This window comes from Aythya fuligula, chromosome 16, assembly GCF_009819795.1.
Source record: "Aythya fuligula isolate bAytFul2 chromosome 16, bAytFul2.pri, whole genome shotgun sequence".
Taxonomy (NCBI): Eukaryota; Metazoa; Chordata; class Aves; order Anseriformes; family Anatidae; genus Aythya; species Aythya fuligula.
Window position 1 is genome coordinate 14,217,279 of NC_045574.1, and position 23,176 is coordinate 14,240,454.

The window sequence follows — 23,176 nt, forward strand, 5'->3', positions numbered from 1 at the left end:
AGGTTATTCATGTCCTATCCTCTCTGCAGTCACAGACCTACGGATCAGTTTGGGCTGGCAGGGTCCTTAAAACCCACCCAGCTCCTGCCCCTGCCATGGGCACAACCTGAGAAGGTTCTAAAGGTTTTCAGAAATGTGCTGTGCAAATGCAACCCTCCAGTAAAAGCAGCATGGTGTATCAGAAGGTTGCCTGAATACAGACATCCAGTGCCATGTAAGACGTCTCATGGCATTCAGGACATCTGCCCAAAGCTGGGAGTGTGGCACAGGACCTCTGGAAAACCCAAACTCCTCTGAAAAGCAGCTGGAGGTCAGCCTGGATGCAACTGGGAAACCTCCAATGGCACCAGACACTGAGCAGCGAGCAACTGGAACCAGCCATGGGTATCTGCTTTGGAGAGTCTCACCTCCAATGGGTAAATTCAAACTATGATGCAGCTCCAGAACACACTAAGAGCCAAGATTATATCCTCCAAATTCTACATCACCCAAAGCACGTCAGGAGGCAAAGGCTGGCAAGCGATAAGCCATCCACTCCTCTCTATTTAAAGCTCAAAATGAAAGGAAAGGATTTAAAAAAAAGGTCTTTTTGCCTTCTGAGCCTTGCAGCTGGACGCTCACCTTGCCGGGGGCCTCCTGCTGCTTGGTGCTGAGGTTCTCGGGCATTTCCCAGCAGCGGGTGGAGAGGTTGAGGATGGCGGTGGCGGCCATGTGCGCGGCCTCGGCGTCGTGGGAGTAGTCGAAGCCTGTGGAGGAAGATGAAGTGCTCTTCACGTAACTGCTGGAGGGGCTGTGGCTGGGGGAGGAGGCCTTTGGAAAAGGTTTGGCTGGAATAAAAAAAAAGAGAAGGAACAACACAAGGCTAAGGCATGGCTGGCACGGGAAAATCAGTGATGTAGAGCGTCAGCAACACCAGCCCGCTGCTATTACCAGCCCTGGATTGCCAGGGAGGTGCAATAGGAGCAGTGCTGGCTGCTGCCACGATCTTGTGTGATGGTTTCTTGTTGGGAAAAGTCAATTCATTAGCTGGCTCTGCCATCGAGCCTCCCAGAACCCACTTTCCTTCATTAAAGCTACCCCTCAGTGGAAGACACTGAAAGAAAAAGCCCAGAGGAGCTTCCCAGCCCTTTTATTTTTTGCTCTCTCTCTGTTCCTAACTTAGCCACGGAGCTGACTTGCGGGGAGATTTCTTGCAGCACGTTTGAACACTTCTAAGTTAAAAAATTACATTTATAGGAAACCCACGGCCATGAAATACGAGCTTCTGAGGATGACAGTGGTGAAATATGGATTTTACGACAGCTGACATATAATTTAAATACGTCTGAGTAACCAGATTTATTGCACAGCCACACATGGTCACTACTCCGCACTGGCACTGTATATCACAGCACAGAGCAGCGCGATCCTGGAGGTGTTATCCTCTCTTCACACCCTCTGAAATCAAAGTCAGTATTTCCCAAGGTTAACCCACAATTAAACTGGCCCCAGTTTAAAAACCGGACCCATTTAGGAAGGCTCAGAAGTCAGCAGTTTCAGGGGGTGCAGACAGGATCGTCTGATTTTGAACCACCACAGGATTGTATTCGGAATCAATTAGCAAAGTTTTCCATTTCTCATTTCATTTTCCTCTGCAGGTTTTGAGGGAAAACCCAGGAGTCTCACCCGGAGAAGACTCATGAGGTTTGTCCTGCTGGTAGCGGAGCAGGAGGACAACCCGGGCAGCTGTGGCTGCAGAGCTTCACGATTGCCATCACAAACTGGAAATATAAGGCACCATAAAATGCTAATGTTCCCGAGGACTGCTTTCTTCCTGGCTGCGTGCGTATATAATGCACGTTGACATTAATGGGAAGGATGCACACACATGCAGGAGAGTATAAATCCCTCTGGATGAAGATCTCTTTAAAATAAGTTCTCAGTGAAAGGAACAGATTTCCCTGCTATGATTGGCAATCATATTCATCTTGTCGCTTTGATTAACTCATTGGAAGCTTGCCCAAATGGTTATTCTTGTGTATGGCTGCTTATTTTTGAGTCCGGTTTAATCCACATCTTCGCTGCGGAACGCGGGTGTTTGCCAGCCCAACCTGACAATATCCAGGATCGCAAGATGCCAATTTCAATTTCACACCGTAGACTCAGCGATGCTTTTCCATTTCATAAGTATTTCTACCACTAATAGACTCGCAATCAGCAAATTAGTAAAATAAGTGATGAGAAAAAATAGAAAGGATTATCCTAGTGGGTTTGCTGGAATTATTTTTGTCAGTACAATTACCCTGAAAATTCTTTGCTAATATTGCAAATAACACAATCTATTCAGCAAGAGAATCACTTGTGCTGGGAAACAAATTACTTTTCCATCAGCCCTAACCCAGGATGACAGTGGCAGTTGTGCTCTCTGGCCTCCATCCAATTTCATTGTCTGATCCTTTACAGATTTAGTACTGTAATAAAGGCAGCTTCCATTGTAGTGCAACAACCGGGATGCTTTCAAGTACGAGCACTTTTTAGAGAGCAGCTGCATCAGGATTAAACAGGATTGTGGAAGTGGGATTAGCCAGACAGAAAGCCCTCTTGAGGCTGCTGACTTCTGCAAACTGGTCTCCTAAATCTTTATGTTTTTATTCAGGAAGATGTCCTCAGGAGCATGTTTGGTGTCAAAGAGAGGGGGGACGTTAAACGTCGGTCCCCCGGCACAGGGCTGGAGCAGGCGGGCTCCCTACACAGCTCCTGAGAACCCACCCCGGAGGGTTTAATTTCATTTCACCATTTCATTTTCACCCACACTGTCATCGCACAGCGCTGTAACCAGGGCAAGAGCCTCGGTGCGGAGCAGAGGTGGGTGGCTGCGACAGGGAGCAGAGGATGGGAGGGGGTGATCGATAGGAGCAGCGCTGGAGAGCCCAGCGCGGCCAAGAAGACAAATGGGGGGAGTGGGTCATACGTAAGATGGAAGAGAGGAGAACTATAATCCATTTAGCTAGATGAGAAAAGACAGATCAATAGATATGAACTGCAAAGCAGTGGGGACCAACTGAGGACAACTGTGTAACTTATCCCACCTGGAGCCATCGCTCAGATTAATGCTCCCACCACTCCAGGCAATTCTTCCCAAACCCGAAGCCCAAGGGCCTCTCCCCCAGGCCAAGCTCTCACAGCAGCCACGGGCCCCGTGTCCTTCTCCCCGTGATGGGGATGTGCCACAGGACCCAACTCAGCCTCCCCATCCCGTCCCCATTTCTCCTCCCACCCCACAAGGCTCAGCCCTGGGACTCTCCCCGCACCCCAAGGCGATGTTCCCCAGGGCTTCACAGCATGCGAGGTGCTGAGACAGGCAGAAAATGCAAAACCCAACCCTCCCCTGCACCCAACTTACATTTAAAGGCTTTAGGTGAGGTTTCGCTAGTCTGAATCTTTGGGGCAAGCATGCGTTTGCCAAAAACCTGAGCATCAAAACTTGCATAATCGAAGGTGACCTTGGAGTACTTCTCCAGCTCCTTGGCCAGGTTGGCCCGGGGGGTGGCTGGGACCATGTTGGGCCGGTAGCTTCCATACTGAGGGATCTCCAGTTGCTTCACAAAGCACATAGGCCTGAGGACGGAACAACGAGCACCAGTGATTTCTCTTTTCCTCGGCGTGACCGAGGTGACACCCAGTGGCTGGGGTAGTGCAAGGGGACTGATGTGGTGGGGACATCCCCAGGGGCTGCAGGGGAAGAGTTGGTAGTGCCAGCCCTTTGGCTGTTCACTCAGCAAGTCTGCACCTGGTTTGGGTCCATAAGATTAATTTTTCTTTTCTTTTCTTTTTTTTTTTTTTCATTTTTAATTTCTTTATAAACCAAAAACTGAGGTGTCCATCTCATCCAAAATACCCCCGTGGGCTGCTGTGACATGGCAGCATGTTTCCAATAGCAGTAAGTAAACACCCAGGTGCCACTCGCCCATGGGAGCTGTGCCAAAAGGACAGCACACGAAGGCATCAGGACCCCAATCCAGCTCCAAGTCCCCCTGCAGCTTGGCCGCAAAGGGGAGCTTGAGGCACAGCTGAGCCGAGTGCGCCTCTCCCCTGCCTACAGAGTCCCCCTGCTTCTGCTGGGCTGCCTATCATGAATCAATTTGTCTTGCATATAAATTGTATATAAATGGCCCATTGTTATTCTCCTTCCCGTGACCTCTTTCCACCAGCGAGTCCTCGGAGCGGGAGCTCCTTGGAGCATGGAACATCCTCGTGATGCGCTCAGAGCACGCTGCGCCCATCGCAGGCTCCGCTGCAAATAAATAAGTAATCGCCCCGAATGGCCTTCCTTTGCAAAGCACCGAGCTCTCAGCACCGGTGCACCAGGGTGCTCAGCAGTCCTGGGGAGCAAATAAATAAATTAATCCGACCTCGATGCCTTGGTGGGAGCGCTGCTCAGCGCAGCATGGAAAGGGCTCGTGCTGCGGTTCCTATCCTCCTGCTCTCATTGCGAAATAACTAAGCATATTACAATCCATCTGTAGCCTCATGAATCACGTCGGCTACGGAAGCCAGCATCTATCAGGGACATCCTTGCTGTGAGACAGCCCTTTCTCCCGGGAAGACAGAGATGGGTGAAATAACAAAATAAATGCGGGCGGTTTGGCAATGAGTGGCAGGTTCCTCTCCTCTGACCCGTGCGGGCTAAGGAAGAAAAGTGGGAGGACTTGTGGGAAACTGTGATCGAGTGATTTATATGTAGCCGAAATCTCCTCCTCCCCCTCCCCAGGCCCACCCTACTTATAATGCTAATATAATAGCCATAATTCTCTGGCAGTTTGCATTGCAGCGCTATCGGCACAAATGCCTTCTGCTGCGCTGCTGAAACCCTTTGGCCTGTAGCCTCAGCATTAATTGATGCTACAGAAGCAATTCATTGTCCTCAATGCCCTCCCTGGGATCATCAATTAAATATCTCCCCACCTTGGCGAGACCTATGATCATAATAACAGGACTCAGCAGTATCAGCATACAGCTGGAGCGAGCCGGCTCCCGCTGTGGGCGCGGGTCCCCGGGGCTGGCTTCCCACGCCACGTACCTGAGTATCCGGTCAGAATTGGAGCTGGTTTTCGAAGGGTCACCAGACTGGGTTTGTTGCTTTTCATGTGATTTGGCTAATTTTTCAGCAGCAGCAATGGGGCACCCAGATAAACTGTGTGAGGTGAAAAGGGAGAGAGGGGAGGAAACAGAGCATGAGGGATGCGCACGGAAATCCTCTCTCATTTCAGACACCCAGAGCTGCACTGAGCCCATGAGAAAAATGTTTGCATTTAAGGTTTTTCTGGTTAGCATTATCCCAGTTTACTGTTAGTCTTGCCAAGCTGCAGAGCTGTCAGATACGTCTGGGGCAAGCCCTGGAGCATCACCAGTGCTGGGGATGGAGGAGGGAGGCAGCTGCCCAGGGCTGAGCACAGCAGAGGCCGGGCTGCTTTCTTTGGGGAGTTTTAACAGTTAAATGGCATTTTTGATTTGTGTTTATTTGTCTCTTTTGAGGCTATTTGAAGGGAGCCTTCTGAGGGGTGCTGGATGGGAAACATTTGCACTTCTGATGTGCACATGGTGCCTGGGGTCACTCGGGGGCTACGAGGGCTTTTGCTCGCCCTCATCCTTTGCATGAGCTTGGCTGTGTCTCTTTGGGACCAGCTTGGCTCTTGCAGTGATCGCTCAGGGAAGGTAGAAACGCCTTACAAGCAGTGCTTGCATGCTCCAGCCCAGCCCCAAACCATCTCAGGTGCCCCCATCCCTGCAGCATCCAGCACCAAGGGATCCCCTCCAGGCTCAGGGCTGGGTCTGGCAGAGCAAAGTGCCCCACTCGAAGCCCTCTCCATAACCCCCTGGAAGCAGCTGCTCACCTCAGCCTCCCTGCGATCTCACTGCTTGCAGCAAACCACATTTCTCAATTAACCCAGCAGATTTCCCTAATTCCCCTCTAGCAATTACAGCTACAAGGAGGTATCACCAGGGTGGCTGCCCCCGTGGTCCCCAACCACGTCTGGATGGGTGACGGCGCACACTCACCTCGCGCCAGCAGCACGGTAATGTTCACAGAGCTGGCACTCTGTGCTAATGAAGCGTGGGCATAATGAATAAATCACAAACTGGTGAGCAGATCCCTGTAGCACAACCTAGTCTGGCTTTTGGGATGGTTTATAGCTTGAACAGCACCATCCCCTCTTCTTGTAGCCTTCCCGTTCGTAAAATTTCTGGGGTTTGACTGAAGCCAGAGCATGGGGTACAATTACTGATCCCAAAGTGCCAGCCTGTCCCCTCCTGTTCATACCTGGGCTGAGGTCCTACAGCAGCCTAAACTCCCAGCCCACCTGTACTGTGGACTAATTTCAGCCCAAATATTGTGGCAATTCCCAGAAACCCTGCAAAGTGCCACACAAGCAAACATCACCAGGTGCCACCGCTCCCCTGGCTCCATGTGTCTCCTCCTTGAGCCCTTACCCCTTGTAGTCCACCTTTGAGCCTGGAAGCATTGCTCTGCCCTACTGCCCAGCCAGAAACCCCTGCCCCATCTTTGCTTTCCCATATTATTCTTTGTCTTAGGATCATCCCTTCCTTGCCCATCCTGCTTAGAGCATCTCCCAGCAGGAGGGCTGCAGCTCCAGAACAAATCCTGCACCCCTGGGGCTGGCTGCAGGGCAGAAGAAGAGGAAGGCAGTACCTCCTGTGCGTGTTGCGGTTGCTGTTGACGTGACCCTGTCCTGTGCAGCCTGGCGTGGGGCATTTCAACACGTTCTCGTGCATCGCCAAGACTTCGGAGAGAGGAGGGGAAGGGGAGAAGGGAAGGGAGGCAAAAAACAACTCGATAAAAATCAGAGAGAAGAAAAAAAAAAAAAAAAAAAAAAAAAAGACAAAATCATCAAGGCTTGTACACTGGCTTCCTAGAAATCAAGGCATGTGAAATGCTGTAATTAGAATTTGTCTGCGTAGAGGGAAAAAAAAAGAGATGTTCAAAGGAGAACTGCTCAGGTCAGAGCATCCCTGCACACAGCCTGGGCTTTGTCCCTGTTTGCTGATTGCAGTCCAGTCTCCCCAACAGCCCCTCCATCATTTTGGAGCCAGGCCTCCCCATTTCAGGTAGTTTTAAGTGATTGAAGTTGTATCTCTGCTTTTATCCTGAGGACTAGTCTTTGTTTGATTTTTTTTTTATTTTTTTTTTTAAGTTTTAATCTTCAGGATTATTGCTTCCTGCAGTGCTGACCTTAAAAGTAGAGAAAATAATTTGATTTGCAAGCCTTTCTGAAGCACACAGCTTGTATTATTTATTTATTAATATTTTCCCTTGCATTTGAACTTGTGCAGAGATAGCTGTACTTCCTCCTTGTTTCCTGCAAGTCTGTCTTTATAGCAGGTCTGCAACCTTTGAAATTACTGATAAGGAAGTGTGGTGGTTTTAGTTTTTGGTCTATTATGCCATTATCGTAAACATACAACATTGATTTTTATGTATATGCACAAGGAAAACTATTTAGGATGCTGGTAGAGAGGTAGAAATAAACTCTCCCTCTGTACATGTATATAAAAATCTGTTATGATGCTGATAAATATTTTCAGGAGAAGAGATGAATCTCAGTATAGCGCTTCATGAATTTTACAGCAACAAGAGCATAGGAGGAGACTCAGCTGCCTTACACGTCCTGAGCACCTCCTCTCCTTTGCCAGATGGCAACACCCTCATCACAGTTGGACATCAGGAAAGAACATTTTCTCCTTCTTCCAAATATGATATCCCAAAGAGAGAAAAATACAAGAAATTCAGTGTAAAGGTGGGAACCGCTCAACACATCTCAGGGGGTGGGCAGTCATTTTCAAAGCACCTTTGATTTGCAGAGAAAGGACCTCATCCTCCACAGGATGGTGCTAAAATCTTTAAGAAGGGTCTGACTTTCTCGTAATCTCCTTAGCATTTCCCATGAAGTGCAGTACCACCTTGGTGGACAGAAGCATCCTGGAATGAGCTGGAAAATCACCATACCACACCAGAGACCCTGTTATACCTCAGGGGTTAACATCAGACTCCTACTAGGGACTCATTTGCAAAATTCACACCATTTGGTATTCTATGGAGTGCCCAATACCCTTGGGATGGCTCTACCCATCAGATGTAAAAATCCCTCTAGGAAATATGGCTCCAGACTAATTTAAGCAACCTGTGCTCTCCTGCTGGGCACCCGAGCATGTACTCACTCTCAGGGGGGATCCTGTCTTTGTGCGGACAACCAGAGAGGCTGCGATGGTGAGGGTAGAGTCCCGTGACGTGGCCAGTCCCATCGCAGCCAGGCGTCGGACATTTGATTTCTCGCTTCTCGGGTCTCGAGGGATCTAGGGGATGTGGGAAGCAGGTTAGTGGATTTGGAGGGGAAGAGGTGTAAAGGTTTGGAATATTTCTTTGAAAAATTGCCCCGGATGCTTCCCACCACTCTTCCAGTTAATAAGGGAGAAACTTTGGGTTTGGAGATACTTTTCTGAAAGTGGAACTGTAACACTGGAAACAAATCAGCAGTGAAGAGCTACTCCCCCGACCAAGCAGGCAGCCCAGCAGCAGTGCTCACAGTGCACAGAGTCCCTTGCCTGGCCATGCCCAATGCCTGCCCTTACCCCAAAACCCATCTGGCTTTGAAACCAACCCTCCAGCAGCCCAGGCTGAGATTTGCAAGGCCAACAGAGCTCTTTAACCAGTTAACCCCCCTGCTGAGACACGGAGGCCACCATCATTTTATGCATTCACTGCTGACTTCCAGGATGTCCCTCTTTCTCTGGGCATGGATTTGTGGCTAAATTCCCACTGTGGGACATGAACCCCCCGCCCAGCATCCCCCTTTTCCTGGAGCTGAGCAGCTCAGCCCTTGGGGATGGGAAGGAAGAAGACACACAGAGGCTCGCCCCCATACCCCACCTTTTCCATAGTAGCTCTTTCGGATGCTGTCCAGTGGTTTGCTCTGCTTCTCGTCCACCTGGAAGTGCTTTACGTGCTCTCCCGGCAGCCGGCTGGGTTCCCTCACGATTTTCACCTGCTCGGCCTTCAGCGCGATGGCTTGCTCCAGCAGCCCCAGGTTCCCCCTCGTCATCATGTCGTACATCTCCGACTCGTCGGTCACGGCTGACTTCTGGGAGCGGGCGTCATCGTCCTTGTCATCGTCCGAGCGGACCTCCACGATGACTGAGTACTCGGGCTTCGGGCTGAACTGCCCTTCACAGTGGCTTTTCTGGGCATCCTGAGAAGTGTGAGGAGCTTCTTCACAGATCACTTCGGGAGCTATCTCTTCCTCTTCCTCCTCCTCCTCTTCCTCCTCCTCCTCCTCTTCCTCTTCTTCTTCCTCCTCCTCCTCCTCATCTTCATCCTCCTCCTCCTCATCCTCCTCCTCCTCCTCTCCTTCAGCCTGCATGGCTTTGGGCAGCTTGCAGGCCTCCTCGCAGCTGGCATCGTCCCGGTGCTCCGGACACAACTCGTTGCTGCTGCGTTCGCTGGTGACCTCGATGACTTCCTCCGCGTCCTCCGTCTGGATGATGATCTCCTTGTCGCACTCCTCCACCATCTCCTCTCCCGCATCCTCGTGGACCAGGTGCACAACGTTTTGGGGCGGCTTGGAGACCTGCAGCTCCGCTTCGGGCAGCTGCCCTTCGATGGCGAGGGTTTCCTCCGCTATTTGGCCTAGGTTTAGGAGAGAGTTGGCGATTATTTCTTGATAGCTGCTATAGTTGGCCTTGCTGGGCCCAGATGTGCTTGTTGCTGGTTTTTGTCCGTAATGGGTTGATTTTGCTGGGCTTCTCTCTGAGAAGGCGGGGGGGTGGGGAGAGGGAAAAGGAAAAGGAGAAGGAAAAAAGGAAAAGGAAGAGGAAAAAAGAGAGGGGAAAACAAGAAAGAAGAAAAAGAAGATGGAAAAATAGGGAGAAAAATTAGAAAGCAAGGGAGGAAAAAGAAGAGAAAAAAAAAGAGAGGAAGAAAAAAGGAGAGAAAAAAAAAAAAAAAAGAGGGGGAAAAAAAGGAAAATAAAGTAATGATATAAGCTTGTAAACATCTCTTTGTCTTCCTTAAGCTTAATTGAAACCAGAGCCTTGCTGTTATACCCCTGGAGCAGCCTAATTTATTGCACTCGGGGACGGCAGATAGAAAGGGGATTTCCTTGCGAAAGCTTTCCCGGTGCTCAGACGCTCGCTGCTTCCCAGCCCCCAACCATCAGCAGCCAGCTGGCCCCATGCTTCCCCTGCTCCCAAAACCAGGGGCTCTCCACCAGGCAATGCCAGGACCCTGGACAGACACCCAGCCCGTCTGTCCGTCACTCCTCTCCTTGGAAAGAGGATGGATGGTCGGATCCTGCACCAGGGAGGTGATGGAGGAGCCCAGGCTGCCGCCCTCGCCACCACTTGGAGCTCCTTTGTGCTTCCAGGGGTCTTTCCCCAGGGAGCATCCCTGATGGAGCAGCTCTCGCTTTGAAGACTCGAGAGACAATCTGTGTGTAACCCATCACCACTTAACCAGAGCTCTGCTGCCGTGCTTCCACCAAACACAATAATTGCGGGACGCGCGATTCAGAGGAGCTATAACTCCTGGTTATTAACACTCGCTGCCCTTTATTCATCTCCACAATGCAGCTTGGCAATCAATAATGACAAAGCACCTTCTGCCGGCTCAGGGCTGCGGGTCTCCTCCTGCTCCACCGCCTCCGCCTCATCCTCCTCCAGCGTCCCCTCCGACTCATCGGAGCCGGACTCCTTCGCCTCGGCCTCCTCGCTGCCGTCGCTGTCGACGTTGTAGCCTTCATCCAAGGCCAGCTTGAGCGGGTGGGATTTTCGCTTCGACACCAGGTGTTCGGCCTCCGCATCCTGAAGTTTCCTCTTCTTTGCTAGAGGGCAGCTTTGTAGGCTGCGGGTGGGAGCAAGGAGGCATTGCCCGGTGAGAAGGCATGTCTACGGCATCCCAACCAGGCAGGCAAGTGGGATAAATACACAAATACTAAAAAATAACACATGTAGTAGCTCAGATTTTTATCATTTCTGATATCTTATGGCCAGAAGATCTGCTCTCGGGCCTTGACTTTGTGCATCTCCTGATATTGGCTTTACACAGAAGCCAGCACAAACTTGCCGGACTCATGCTACCAGTCCACCCATGGACAGTTGGTGTCCAGGGAGCAGCAAGACCAATGGTTCCCAGCAGCACTGCTGGTGCTGGCCACCAGTGCCATCATGAAACCAGGCAGGGGACACAAAATCAGCCTTTGGGGCTTGTCCACCGACTGCTGTAACTAAATTAATCTGAAAACCACTGGTTACCGCTGTCTTGGCTTCCACCGTAGCCAGTGGGCTCTCATTCCTCTCCGTGTCCATAAAGGTACCAAGCAGACCAAAATCTGTCCCTGCTGACAGCTCCCACCGGGCACTGCTGTCTTGGTTTGGGGTCGGTGTTAAGGCTGCTGTCAGCCTGGTGAAAGACCCCACGGACTGATGGATACACAGCAAGAAATGGATTTAGGGTGAGGGAGTTTGGCTCCTGCTCTGAACCATCCTCCAAGGAACCAGCTTCTCCAGGGAACATCTGTCTCTGGGTTTCCTGCTTGCATGTTTCCATCCCCATTACCTCCGACCCAGCCTTACCTTCTGTGCCTCGCATACTTCCCACGGATGTGTCCTGAGCCGTTACAGCCTGGGGTAGGACAGCTGGAGAAGGAAACAAGCAACCATCAAGAACAGCAATAGGACCCGAAGAATTCTTTTTTAATTAGAAGAGTATAAGCTATGGTCAGTTAAACAGGTTCTGTGCACAAAGAACAAAATAACCGCAAAAAAAGGAAGATAATTTCCCTCAAATGCTTCAGCTTGTCCCTTTGAATTCCAACTGAGGAGGGCAGGAGAGCAGCTTTGCAGTTTGCTAAAAATTAATGAAATGACTCACCCCATTTAATTAGATGAACGGTTCATTATAGTTTTATGAGTATGTTTAATTAAAGATTTGCATGTGTAAGAGCAAGCTTTTAAAAACCAGACAACTACTACACTCTGCCTCCCCCCCTCCCCACTCTTCAGCTTTCTTTTTCGCTGGTGCTGGAGGGAAACATGGGTTTCCACTTGCGTGATGGCTTATTGGGGAACTGGGGCTCCTGGCACCAAGAAATGGGAGCCCTGATGAAAAGAGCAGGCAGGGAACGGGGTGAGGATGTTCAGCTTTTAGCCAGAGCATGGTGGGTGAAAGTCACCTGGAGGCAAATCCTCCAGAGCACTGCAGAAGCTCGCTTTTGGGGGAACAGATAGCATTTAGGTGACAAAAATCCCAATTCGTTGCACTTGCTCCTGCCGCCCTGCAGAAGAGGACTCATTAAAGACTTCCTGGGGTCTCTGGGCAGTGCTCACAGCCGCTTCTGCCCTTGCCAGGGGCTGCATCCACGCCGTCTGCTTGCTGCATCCCTCGGCGCGGGGCCGCACGCTTCCCCTGCAGGGGTAATTAATCCCAGCTCCAAGAGCAAGAAGGGCTCCAGATAAAAAGCATTAAAGCAAACATTTTCTGGCAAAACCAGATTACGGCATTGATTATAGGATGCCCAAGTGACTCGGCCTGACGTCTGAGGGATTCTGGAGTCGTGTAGGATTAATAACCTCATTTAGCACCGTATCACCCTCGGCCCGGGAAGTTGGAAGCGCTAATGAAATCTCCTGATGACAGTGCAAAGGGAGAAGGCATCGCCAGCCCAGAGGGGATCCGGCCAGCCTTTTAGTCTTGGAGTAAAAACATGGGATGATATTAAATAGCAGCAAGTGCCAAGTCAGGCTTTAGGGACGCAGAGTTTCTGCTCTCAGCAGAGAGCCCAGCCCCTGCAAAAAGCTCGGGAAAAGGTGAATGGGAGCACACCAGTGGGTTCCTAATGGTTTAGCTCCCAAAAACACCACGCACAAGCTGGGCTGCTGCATTCAAATAAAAGAATTAAACCCCAAAACAGGACAGGAATGGGTTGCTGAATTGTCAGGGCAGTAGGAATGGTTCCTTTGGGTACAAACTGAACCATTTTTGGAGAATTTAAAAACTGAGTCCTGCCACTACTGGGGGTCCTACAAACAACACACCTATCCCTAGCAAAATGCTCAGGGCCATATATAATTGCACCTCATCCCACTAATGTGCATGATCAGGGGCTGCCCCCTCGCTGCTCCCTCTGCTGCTGATCTTCAAGTCTATTTAATTTTAATTGTCCTCAGCCACGACTGAGGCTGCTCTGTGCCGAGCAGCCCCAGACACACGTTAAGTGAGCGCAGGCAGAAGACAGAGCGGTGTTTATGGTGCCAGTGACTCGCCTGAAAAAGGCTTCATTCAGCAGGAAACAAAAGCAGCTCTGATGAAGATGTTACGGGCTTTTATAAGCTTTCCTGAATCAATTAAAGCTCGTTCCCCCCACCTCATTTTTAATGTGGTGAAATGAAGCCTGCAGTAAATAATAAAAAGGAACAAGCCAAGCGGCTCAGCATCGGGGTTTCCCAAAGCAGGCGGTGATTTGGGATGTCTCCGGTGCGTGGATTTAATCCCTTAAAAAGCCCCCAAAGCAGAGGTGATGCTCACCACGCTCTGGGCCAGGCTTTGCCATCCCCACACCTCTGTCCCCGCTCTTCTCCAGGGGGGTTTCATGCGTTTTGGCTGGGGTCCCAGAAGCAGAAAGGGTCTCTGGGGTCTGTAAAAGCCTCGCTCCTTCCCTGCCACAGCCACTGCCGGACCTGCTCCCCTCTCCCCGAAGCCTTCATCTGCTTGACAAAAGGGCCGCTTATTGTCATGCAGACGTTGCCCTGCTTCCAATTAGTCGATTAATCGTCCAGTTAATCAGGCAATTAGGTGACAGCTGCAGAGATGGCTTTGTGGAGCGCTCCGTCCTGCCCCTTATATATGTCACCTGCTCCAATTACCACCTCCACTCAAGTGTTCAGCAATAAAAGTTGGAGAAGTGGCGTGCCTGCCACTCGCTCCTCCATCTCTCCAGAGCAATCGGGGAGCGGAGGAGCAGAAACGCGCTGAGATTGGGCTGGTTAAGGTCCAATTACTCTTTGACACGCACGGCTTTCTAGCGGAAAGGCAGCCCCTGCTATTAGCGCCTGTCCAGGTTAAAGACTCCTACCTCTTGCATAAGCCCTTGCGCGAGGTTTAAAGGCAGCTTAGAGGTGGGGGAGGCTGTTATTTATAATGAGAAGCTCTGTAGGGCTGCAAAGGCTCGCTCCAGCTCTTTGGGCTGCTGCTGCTCGCATGCCAGCGCTGCTAAATGAGTGACAACGAGACCTCGGTGGCTTGACAGGGGACGCAGGGCAGGAGGAGGAGCATTTGGCATGAGGAGTGATGTGACGTGGCTGTGTTTGGGGGCAAGGGGAGGATGGGAACAACACGGAAAAGAAATCCTGCTCTGTTGCAAGATCATCAAAGACAACACCCTACATAAAATAGGGGCATCAGGCATTGCTGGAGTTTACACCGGGAAGGACAAAAGGTAGATGGAGGCTCTTTGGTCCAATATAAGCCATCCAGCAAGATCTCCACCCTCTAAGTCCCACACATTTGCTCCCCACACCCTGGTCCCCAGATGGGCCAGCAGCAGCAGGGTTTCACCCGAGCTGACCCCAGCCTGGGGTCTCCATCCCTCCCACCGCCACCGAGGAGGAGGAGCAGGGTCCTTACCTCACCTCCTGGCCGATGAGCTCCGTGGGCACTGGCCGAAGGGGCAGGAGGCAGCAATGGAAACAAAGACATGGTCAAAAACACATCAAGGGGCTGAGCCCTCGTGGGGCATCTCCCCTCCCTGGGGGATGCTCTCCTACAGCTGCTCCATTCCTATTGCACCCAGAGGCATCCCACTTGGGCAAGAAAGGACAACCCACTCTGCCAATACTTGCTATGTGCCATCATACACTTGCCTTGGAAATCCTTATGCTCAGACATTTGGCTTTTAGAGTGAACAATAGTTTGGGGGGGGATAGGGATTATTCCCCACTCGTGGTTAAGAGGACATCCCACTGCTTTCAGTAACAACATACACCAACATCGCATCGTTGCCAAAAACCTTCCATTCAGCCAGAAATCCAAATAATCAGGAGGGAAAATAAAGATACAACACAAGCTAAATTTGCCCAAGCTAAAAACCATAACACGTTTGCTCAATTTGTTTGAGCTAATTGGGTTTCCTGGGATCCAGCTCCCGGTGGGATGACTCACAAGCTTCAACAAACTGGAGGCAGTGGCAAATCCCACGGTGTATTCGATAAATTACCTTTTCACATCCAGAAACCCAGATTCAAGTGTGGCGAAGGCAGGGTGTGAGAAAATAAATAGAATCGGGCTGCTCTCATTAGCAACCTGAGCGAGCACTTTTAGGTACGTGCAGCAAGACAATAAAACCCACATAATCCAGCTTGATTCAGCACAATTGGCAGCATCTGGTTTTTCCTTTGGTTTTAAAAAAGATGCTGAAAAGTGCAAGGAGGAAGGCAGGCCAGCACAAAGTGAGGTGGGCCAGCACAGCTGCGTGCATGAAGCTGCAACCCCTGCAGCCCTCCCGCTTCATGTCAGCCAGCCCCATTCATCCCTCGCTGCCAGCCACCTTCGCAATTAATCAAATCCACGTCCACAAGAAGGAATAAATACTGCGAGGATGCCCTGCGCCCATCACACGAGGTGATGCACCGTGCTCTGCACCAGACCGCCTCGCCTCCTCCCGGAGAGGAAACACGTGAAGAGCGAACTGAGCAATTTTTTAAAGGTGGAAAATAAATATCAATCAAGCTTTGCATTAACAAGTCACTTGTCCTCGTGTCCCTGCCGGGAGACAGCCCTGTTTGCTTCTGCAGCATGCACTACTTCTGCCAGGCGCTCTCAGATGTACAACTTCAAAGCCGCTGGCAGAGTGTGCATGATGAAAGCCCCGGGAGCTGATCTGAAGCTACAGCGATTGCGATCCCCATCAAGCAAAGCATGCAAAGGGCTTTTGCTTTTTGCTTTTTAATTTTTTTTTTTCTTTGGGCAGCGGGGATGAGGGAAGCAGGGAGGGAGGGTTAAATATTACAAGGCGCTGTAATGGTTTGTAGCTGGGAGTTTTCCAGGCTCGTGGACAAATCTCAGTGGGGCTGGAGGAGAGGCAGTGTGTGTAATTTAAAGCCTGGAGACCTGACAAACCAAAGCCCTTTTGGAACAAGCAATGTGCAGGGAGCCCGGGTACCACCTCCCCACGCAGGGGGATGATCAGCTGCTCACCTCTGATAGACTTCGATCGCGTGCGTGCTCTCTTATCGTCATTTTCTAAACTCATCTGGGATGGAAAGAGAAGGTATTGGTTAAAAGACAACGTGAAAACTATCATTAAAGGCAATTTGCACACATGGCTGCTGCTCTGGGTAAATACCTGAGATAGACAATTCTTGCGTTGCTTTTATCATTCAACCCAAATTATTCATTTGAAAGGCAGAAGGCACAATCTCCTTTTGGATTGCCAGATTTAGCAGCCTTACATTAATTTCCCCAACCCAGGGCACAGCAAGTACTCCCTGCTCGGGGTGCCAGGGAGGGATGAAGAGGCAAGAGAAAACACCCCGATAGAGGCAAACAACTCCCTTGCTGAGGCCAGACCAAATTTCCATGTATTTACACCAAACCCAGTAATTCAGAAATAGTGTGTGCAACTCAGGGAACAGCCAGCATATCTCAGCCTTCAGAAATCTCTGAATATTGGGTCAAGCTGATCTCGTGCCCGGGAAGGGCAACTTCTCATGTAGCGCTCTAAAGAGCAACCTCTCCACTGTGCTCAGATTTGACACAGAGGGTGCATCTAAATAACCTCTGCAACATGGACATCAAATGGGAGGGTCTGCGGGGAATATGGGCATGAATAAGTAACGCCAGGGACTTCAAAGCACTCGCTATTAATTAAACATCACAGCGTGCCACAAGGTAGCGGAGGGCTGAATGCAGCAGCGCGTGGCTGCAGCGCTGTCTCCGTGCCCGCACCGTGGCGGAGGTGGGAGCTTTGAGATCAGCCCTGCCTGAGGTGACAGCAAAAGGAGGGGATGGCCAGGTGAGGGGAGAAGGTACGGCAGGGATAACAGAAGTGGCACTGCAATTAGCTTCTCAGGGAAGCTGCTGAAGGGGCCCGAGAGCCGATTTCATCTCCTGCCCTTGTCCTGCCCTAAGATGATTGCAGCCACTCCTATGCGGGCAGCCCAAATCTCTTTGTGCAGCCCCACAGCAAGGATGAAAATCCCAGTGTCACAAAATCTGAGTCATTGGGTGTGTTTGGCAGCAAATGCCTATCGGGTGTGGGGGATCAGGGTGCGAGCAGGGAGGTGAATGGGATCCGGGTAGACCGGGGAGATGATTTAGGTTTTATTGCAGAGCATTACACTCCAACATATTTCCTCCTGGAAAAGAGAGAAAAGGGTGAAAAAGGATTTCTGAGTGCAATTTGATGCAATAAAAACTAATTTTCTTTGGCATGTGCTCTTTGGAGCATCCTTTACAGGTCTCATATGGATGAGACCAGCTCCTGTGCCACCCCAAAACGAGGAGACTCAAAAGCAAACCCTCTGGTACCCCAATGGAGGTGGGACAGGACACACATGGGAGCTGCTCCACTGCTGGTGGGGACAATTCACACACAGTAGGTGCCTCCAAGAGCCTACGAGCACCTCGAAACTGTCTGGATGGATCCTTGGCAGGCAGGGATTATTGGGGATGGAGGTCCCAGCCGATGGGGCACCACAGCTGGAAACCCCTCAAAGCGAGGGCTGAAGTTTCCCCAGCGCCTCTCTCCCTCCCACTGCCTCCCTCTGGCAGCAAGGCACTAACACACCTTCATTTCTGTGATTTGCTGGATAGGAAGGCTCAAGAAAAGGAAAAAAAAAAAATCAAAACCTGGAGCAATTTATGCATCCTGTCAGCATTCAGCTCGTGGCACCGCGGTGTTGTGCTCCGCGTTTATTACAATCTTCCCAATAACACAGCAGACAATTACTATAATTTCTATTTTTAAAGCCCCGGTTCCCTGCGGACCAATGGCTTACGTTTAAAGTGCGGAGAGGAGCAGGTGTCAAAGGGACTTCATTACATTTATGAGCCTTTCAAAGCCAGCGTGCGCCGCGCGCCGACAAAGCGCCTGATACGTTTGATTGCTGGGAGCCTGCGTTCAACCAAAATGAATTTCAGAGAGGGCTTTTCTTTTTTTTTTTTTTCCCTTTGACAGTTTTCCCAGGGAACTGGCACGCTTTGGGCTGGTGCCTTGGCAATACGGGTTTCCTGCGGATAAATTATTCAAAGCGAGAGCAGGGTGGGCTGCGGGCAGTGCCTGTGACGTGCTGGCCGCGGCCAGTGGAGCTGATGGACATGGCTCTGGTTTCACAGCCTGTCTTCAAAAAAGCCCAGAGGGAGGGCTGGGACTGAGGGAAACACAGGGCAAAACTTTATTTTTCTTAAACCTGCCCTTGGATGACAAGCAGGTGGGCCAGGCTGTGGCTGTTTGCTTATAAACGGGAGAGATCCCGCTGCAAAAAAATATTAGATATCACACCTGAGCTAACACCAAGCTCCTCTCTACACCACAACACCTCAACAGAGCAATTCTTCCCATTGCCTTCAAGATCTCTTTCAAGGTGGAACTGTCTTCCCTGGGCAATGAGAGCACAGGGTCTGTGGAGAAGGGGCAGGAGGGTCCTTTCTTCCCAAGTCCAGCTCCTAACAAAAACCCTGCACGCACAAGCACACAATTAATTGGCAAGGAAACCTGGAAATAAATTATTGCTACCAGGTGCTGGCCTCAGTGCATGTTAGAGCAGCTAGAACAAGGCAGGGGTTGTGCAGCCCCTCTTCGCCTCGTGGCTGGATGCTCTCTCGCACACCGAGAGGATTTTTCAGGCCAACAGACGGAACCAGGCAGACACCAGACCCTGCACTGGGTCAGGATGCTCACATCAGGACTCAGCTTCATGGCCTGTCACTGCCAGGCACGGTAACCTGGAGAGCATCCCTTCCTCCCCTGGGCTTCTTTTCCCTCCTGCCCTTTTTTCTCTGAAGGTGCTTTGGTGCAGGGACAATTTCTTACCACGTTTGCCCTGCACTAAGGAACTTCCCGACATAACACAAACAGTACCGATGCTGTCCTGATGCTGCACACCTAAATCAATGAGGTTCGGAGAGAGAAACTTGAAAGACAGTTTAACCTGAGCACCAGGTGAATTTTAAAAGCCTCCTGGTGCAGTAGCTGTCTGGCTCTGCTGCCAAAACTACAGCAATAAGGTGCGGGAACAGCGGAACGGATCCAAAGTTTAATTTTACGGAGCACCTACACGGTTGATATTTTCATCTCCTTTCTCCTCTTAATACACATTTATTTTCTGAAGGCAGACCGAGGCGTTAACATAAAACCACTGAAGCCTCCCGTGCCCAGACACCCAGGTGCGCCAGGGCTTCGACAGCTCTATGCAAATCCCCCATTAAGGGCCATGCTGAAATTCCCCACGGTCAGCAGTAATACTTTATATGTATTCAAGAGCAGCGCGGAGCTCAGAGAAAATAAACACGCTGAAAAAGCCTTCAGCTGGCCAAAGAGAGGTGAGGATTCAGCAGGAATATTTATTTTACTCTGGAAGCAGCAGAACTTCCATCAGCGCCTATCTGCAGAGGTTGCAAAAAAGCCTTTTGCATGAAGCTGGGGCTGAGGGACACGCAGACAGCTTCTGCTCAATTAAAAAACAAAACTGAGATTTGTTCAGCAGGTAGGGGAGAAAATGATGAAGAAATGATGTTTTACAGAAGGGTTGAATGGTGGTTTTGTTCTTGGTTTTTCCTCTTGGGTCATGCAGGGTGGGAGGACAGCCCAGTTCCCTCTGCCCCATTTCGGGGCTGGGTTCAAAGCCAGGATGAGTTAAGGGAAGGGAGAAGGGTGGTAAATGGGAAACACCACCACCAATAACCTTATCCCAGCAGTCACACTTCTTCAGGCTCTCACCAGGGACAATTAACGTTCTGACTAATTTGCACCGTGGTCGCCCAGCTCCCTCTGGACCAAGGGGCTGCCTCACCTGCCCGAGCTAGCCCCAGGGTCCAGCTGGATGCCGGCGTGGGGGGCTATGGGGCCAACCCAAGGCAGGCAGCAAAAACGGGGTTGAATGGCCTGGCCTGATTATTTTAAGTTTTATTTTTAACCCCACAAGGATCCCCCTTGGCTGCTGCAGGCTGCACATGGGTGGAGAGACCTGGATCTGGGTCTCCACATCCCCCTCTGCCAAGTGCCATGGCATCACCGCCCACTGCAGGTAATGCGGAGGGCTCCGTCCTGCTGCACCTTCTCTAGCTATTAATTTTTAAAAGAATAAATAAAGAGGGGATGGAGGAAGAAATACTCTTTGCTCAAGAGTCTTGCTCTTCTTTTAAAAAGGGCTGAAAGTGGCTGAAAGCCTCCGCACCAGCCCCATAGCTCCCAGGTACTATTTTATAACCGCACTCTGGGGCTGTTTATTTTTTCCCCCTCCTCCTTTAGGGTCTTCCCCTGCTGCTTGATTTAAATCCTCCTGACGTTTCACCTATGGAGAGCCCCGTCCTCAGCTGTACAAGCTACCGTCTGCCTTCTGCTCTCTCGCTGCTGCTGAGAAAGGACACCCTGTGCTCCGAACCGGGGGAGGATTTCGCCTTGACATCTTTAATTGCAAAACCACAGCTTGTACCTCCGCCCTCTCCCCCAAATTAAAACCTGTAGCTTTGTCACCACCAGCCTCCTTCAGCTGTGCTGCCAGTTTTCATTTGCAAAAAGGGGTCCTACACCCACCCACCCCCCACAAAAAAAAGAAAAACAACAACAATGCTGCAAATTAAACATTTACAGAGCGCTAATGCTCTGTAGCAGAGGCATCCTCCACACGAGTGAAGCGGACCAGAAAAGATGCTCAGAGCATCACGTTTGGCACAGCCACAGCTGCACCGTGTGCCTCTGCAGCTCTGGCTTTCAAGGCTGGGGTGATTTCACGCGCAGCAGTTTAAGTTGACATCTACTTTCCTCTTGACTGTTTGGAAGTGCTACAACATGCAATCCAAACGCCATTTCACGCGCACAGAGACCTAAGTGGCTCGGTATGTGCAAACGGCTCTCGTGCCAAAAGAGGAGGGGTGGGGGGGAGGGAAAAAAAATTGCAGTTCCTCAACCCCATTGTTTTCAGGCTCGGTAATAAGCTGCCATTTTCATAAGATTATCCTCAAGTGGCACGAGCTGAGGCAGTTGCTGAAGCGAGACTATGAGAGCACATCTCCGACAAGGGGCTCTGGCGGCCCCATCACCACCAGCCCTACCTGTCCTAGCAGCTGCCAGCCTTCGCTGGGCCAGGGAGCTCTCCAAGGCACAGGGGAATGGAGATTTGGGAGAAAAAGGCTCATTTTTCCTCCAGCTGCTGGGGCCAGGACAAGAAAAAGCAGGAGTGTCTGGGCAGACAGACGCAGCTGAATGCGTGCAGGGAGCGCCTCTCATTTCAGACCTGTCAAAGGAAATTTTATCCTGCACCCAGACTTCTTTAGGGACAAAAATAAATAAGAGTGTCCCACATCTGATTGTCCTTTCAAGCTGCACATCCTGTAGGTTATGAGCCATAACTACCATGGAAAGCTACATATAAATGTAGTCCATGCTTATTTGGTGCTCTCAGCATGACCTGGCTTTGCAGGACCACCCCAAATCCTGCTCCCACTTTGGATGTCCCCTCCCAGCTCCTCCTGGCCCCAAACCAGGTTCCCTGTGTTAAAGCACAGCTGGGCAGAGTGGCAAGGGTTGCGAGAAATGGTTAATATTAGCAACGTGCTTGGCAGAGGCAGAGCACTAGATGAGCACCAGGTACTAGGCACATTACCTTTTGTAATCATCGCTTTATTAACATACAACAATCTTATTAAATCTAATCTAAGTGCTTATTTGGCAGGTTCAATAGAAAAGCCTTAATTGAGCCGCTTTTAAATATAGCAACAACTGCTTACTCTGCTTTCTAAGAAGGTGTGAGCTTTCCTGGCGACACCTGCACGCAGCTGACAGCTTGTTAGCCAAGAAGGATGCTTCTAAGGGGGGATTTTTGCTGATATGGACTTTTCCTGGGGCTCCATTTATTTGGGGACCGAGGATGAGTGGCTAACATCAGTCACCCAAGGAGGGCTCCCTCCACTGCCCTGGGGGTCTGTGCGTCTGTCCCAGCCTGTGCCTCATTACCAAGTGTCCAAAACCGGGCAGGAAGCATCACTTGTGTAACGAGCAGCCCCGTTCTGTGCTTAAATAAAGCTTCCTCATCTGCTGGCAGAGGCTCTGACGGCGCGGGCTGGAGCCCTTTCAGCAGCCCCAGCTGCAGCAGTAAATGGGCAGCTCTGTGGCCGGGCAGGATGAATGCCTCGCTTGTCCCCTCGGCACACACCACGGCTTCACCTGGCCCACGAGGGGCTTCTTCCGACCAGCCGGCCCCTCACAGAAAGGGCCTCTTTTAACGGGCCTGGGACCGAGCTAAATATCCTGAGCTGTCCTTGAAGGATGGCACCAGAGAGGAAGGGAAGGATTTAAATAACTGGCCCCGAAGCCAAATCTCGCCAGCTGGAAGCCTCTCTGCCTGCACGCACCACGCAGGAGGCTCGGCTTTAACAAGGAGACAGAGCCACCCAGTTCCTGCCTGTGGTTTGGGTGCCAGAAAGGCTCCGTCCCCCTGGCCCAGCTGGTCCCCGAGGGCTGTGACACCGTGGAGCCCTGTCCTGCTGTTACCACAGTGAGGAAGAGGATGCTCGTGGAGGAGGAAGGGCTCTCCGCTCACCTTGATGCGTGTGCCGTGCAGGCTGGCGGCTCCCTCGCAGCTGCTGATCTTCTCTCCGCAGGTCCACCTCTGGTTCAGCAGCTCACCCCGAAACTCATTTTCTAGGGAGGGGGAGAGGAACACGGGGTCAGGAGGTGAAGTCAGCCCGGCACCGCTTTGACAGCATCAGCCAGAGGTGAAAATGCCATTTTTATTTCCTGCTTTATTTAAACGGGCACTTAAACCATGCCAGGGGTCTCCATGCCCAGAGCAGGACCCCTTGGTGACACTCCAGGGCCATGAGTCCTGACCATGAAGACTTTGCAGTTAGGGTAAAAGAAGGCTCAGAGACCTGACAGGCTCCCATGCAGCAGCCAAGCCGCAGAAGCAC

At 51.0% G+C, this 23,176-nt stretch overlaps 1 protein-coding gene across 2 annotated transcripts in view; it reads right to left on the reverse strand.

The window, feature by feature from the left end:
• Positions 1-23,176, reverse strand: part of MYT1 (myelin transcription factor 1) — a 59,582-nt gene that overhangs the window by 15,522 nt on the left and 20,884 nt on the right. Inside the window, exons 2-12 of one of the 2 annotated variants that reach the window (XM_032198433.1) lie at positions 22,807-22,907; positions 16,244-16,298; positions 14,675-14,705; positions 11,626-11,688; positions 10,650-10,894; positions 8,927-9,802; positions 8,218-8,352; positions 6,692-6,782; positions 5,060-5,173; positions 3,383-3,597; positions 622-746 (exon numbers count right to left, since the gene is read on the reverse strand). In XM_032198433.1, the coding sequence (XP_032054324.1) occupies positions 622-746; positions 3,383-3,597; positions 5,060-5,173; positions 6,692-6,782; positions 8,218-8,352; positions 8,927-9,802; positions 10,650-10,894; positions 11,626-11,688; positions 14,675-14,705; positions 16,244-16,298; positions 22,807-22,907 (2,051 nt within the window). Of the gene's footprint in view, positions 1-621; positions 828-3,382; positions 3,598-5,059; positions 5,174-6,691; positions 6,783-8,217; positions 8,353-8,926; positions 9,803-10,649; positions 10,895-11,625; positions 11,689-14,674; positions 14,706-16,243; positions 16,299-22,806; positions 22,908-23,176 lie in introns of both variants that reach the window. The other variant, XM_032198432.1, reaches the window with a different exon arrangement.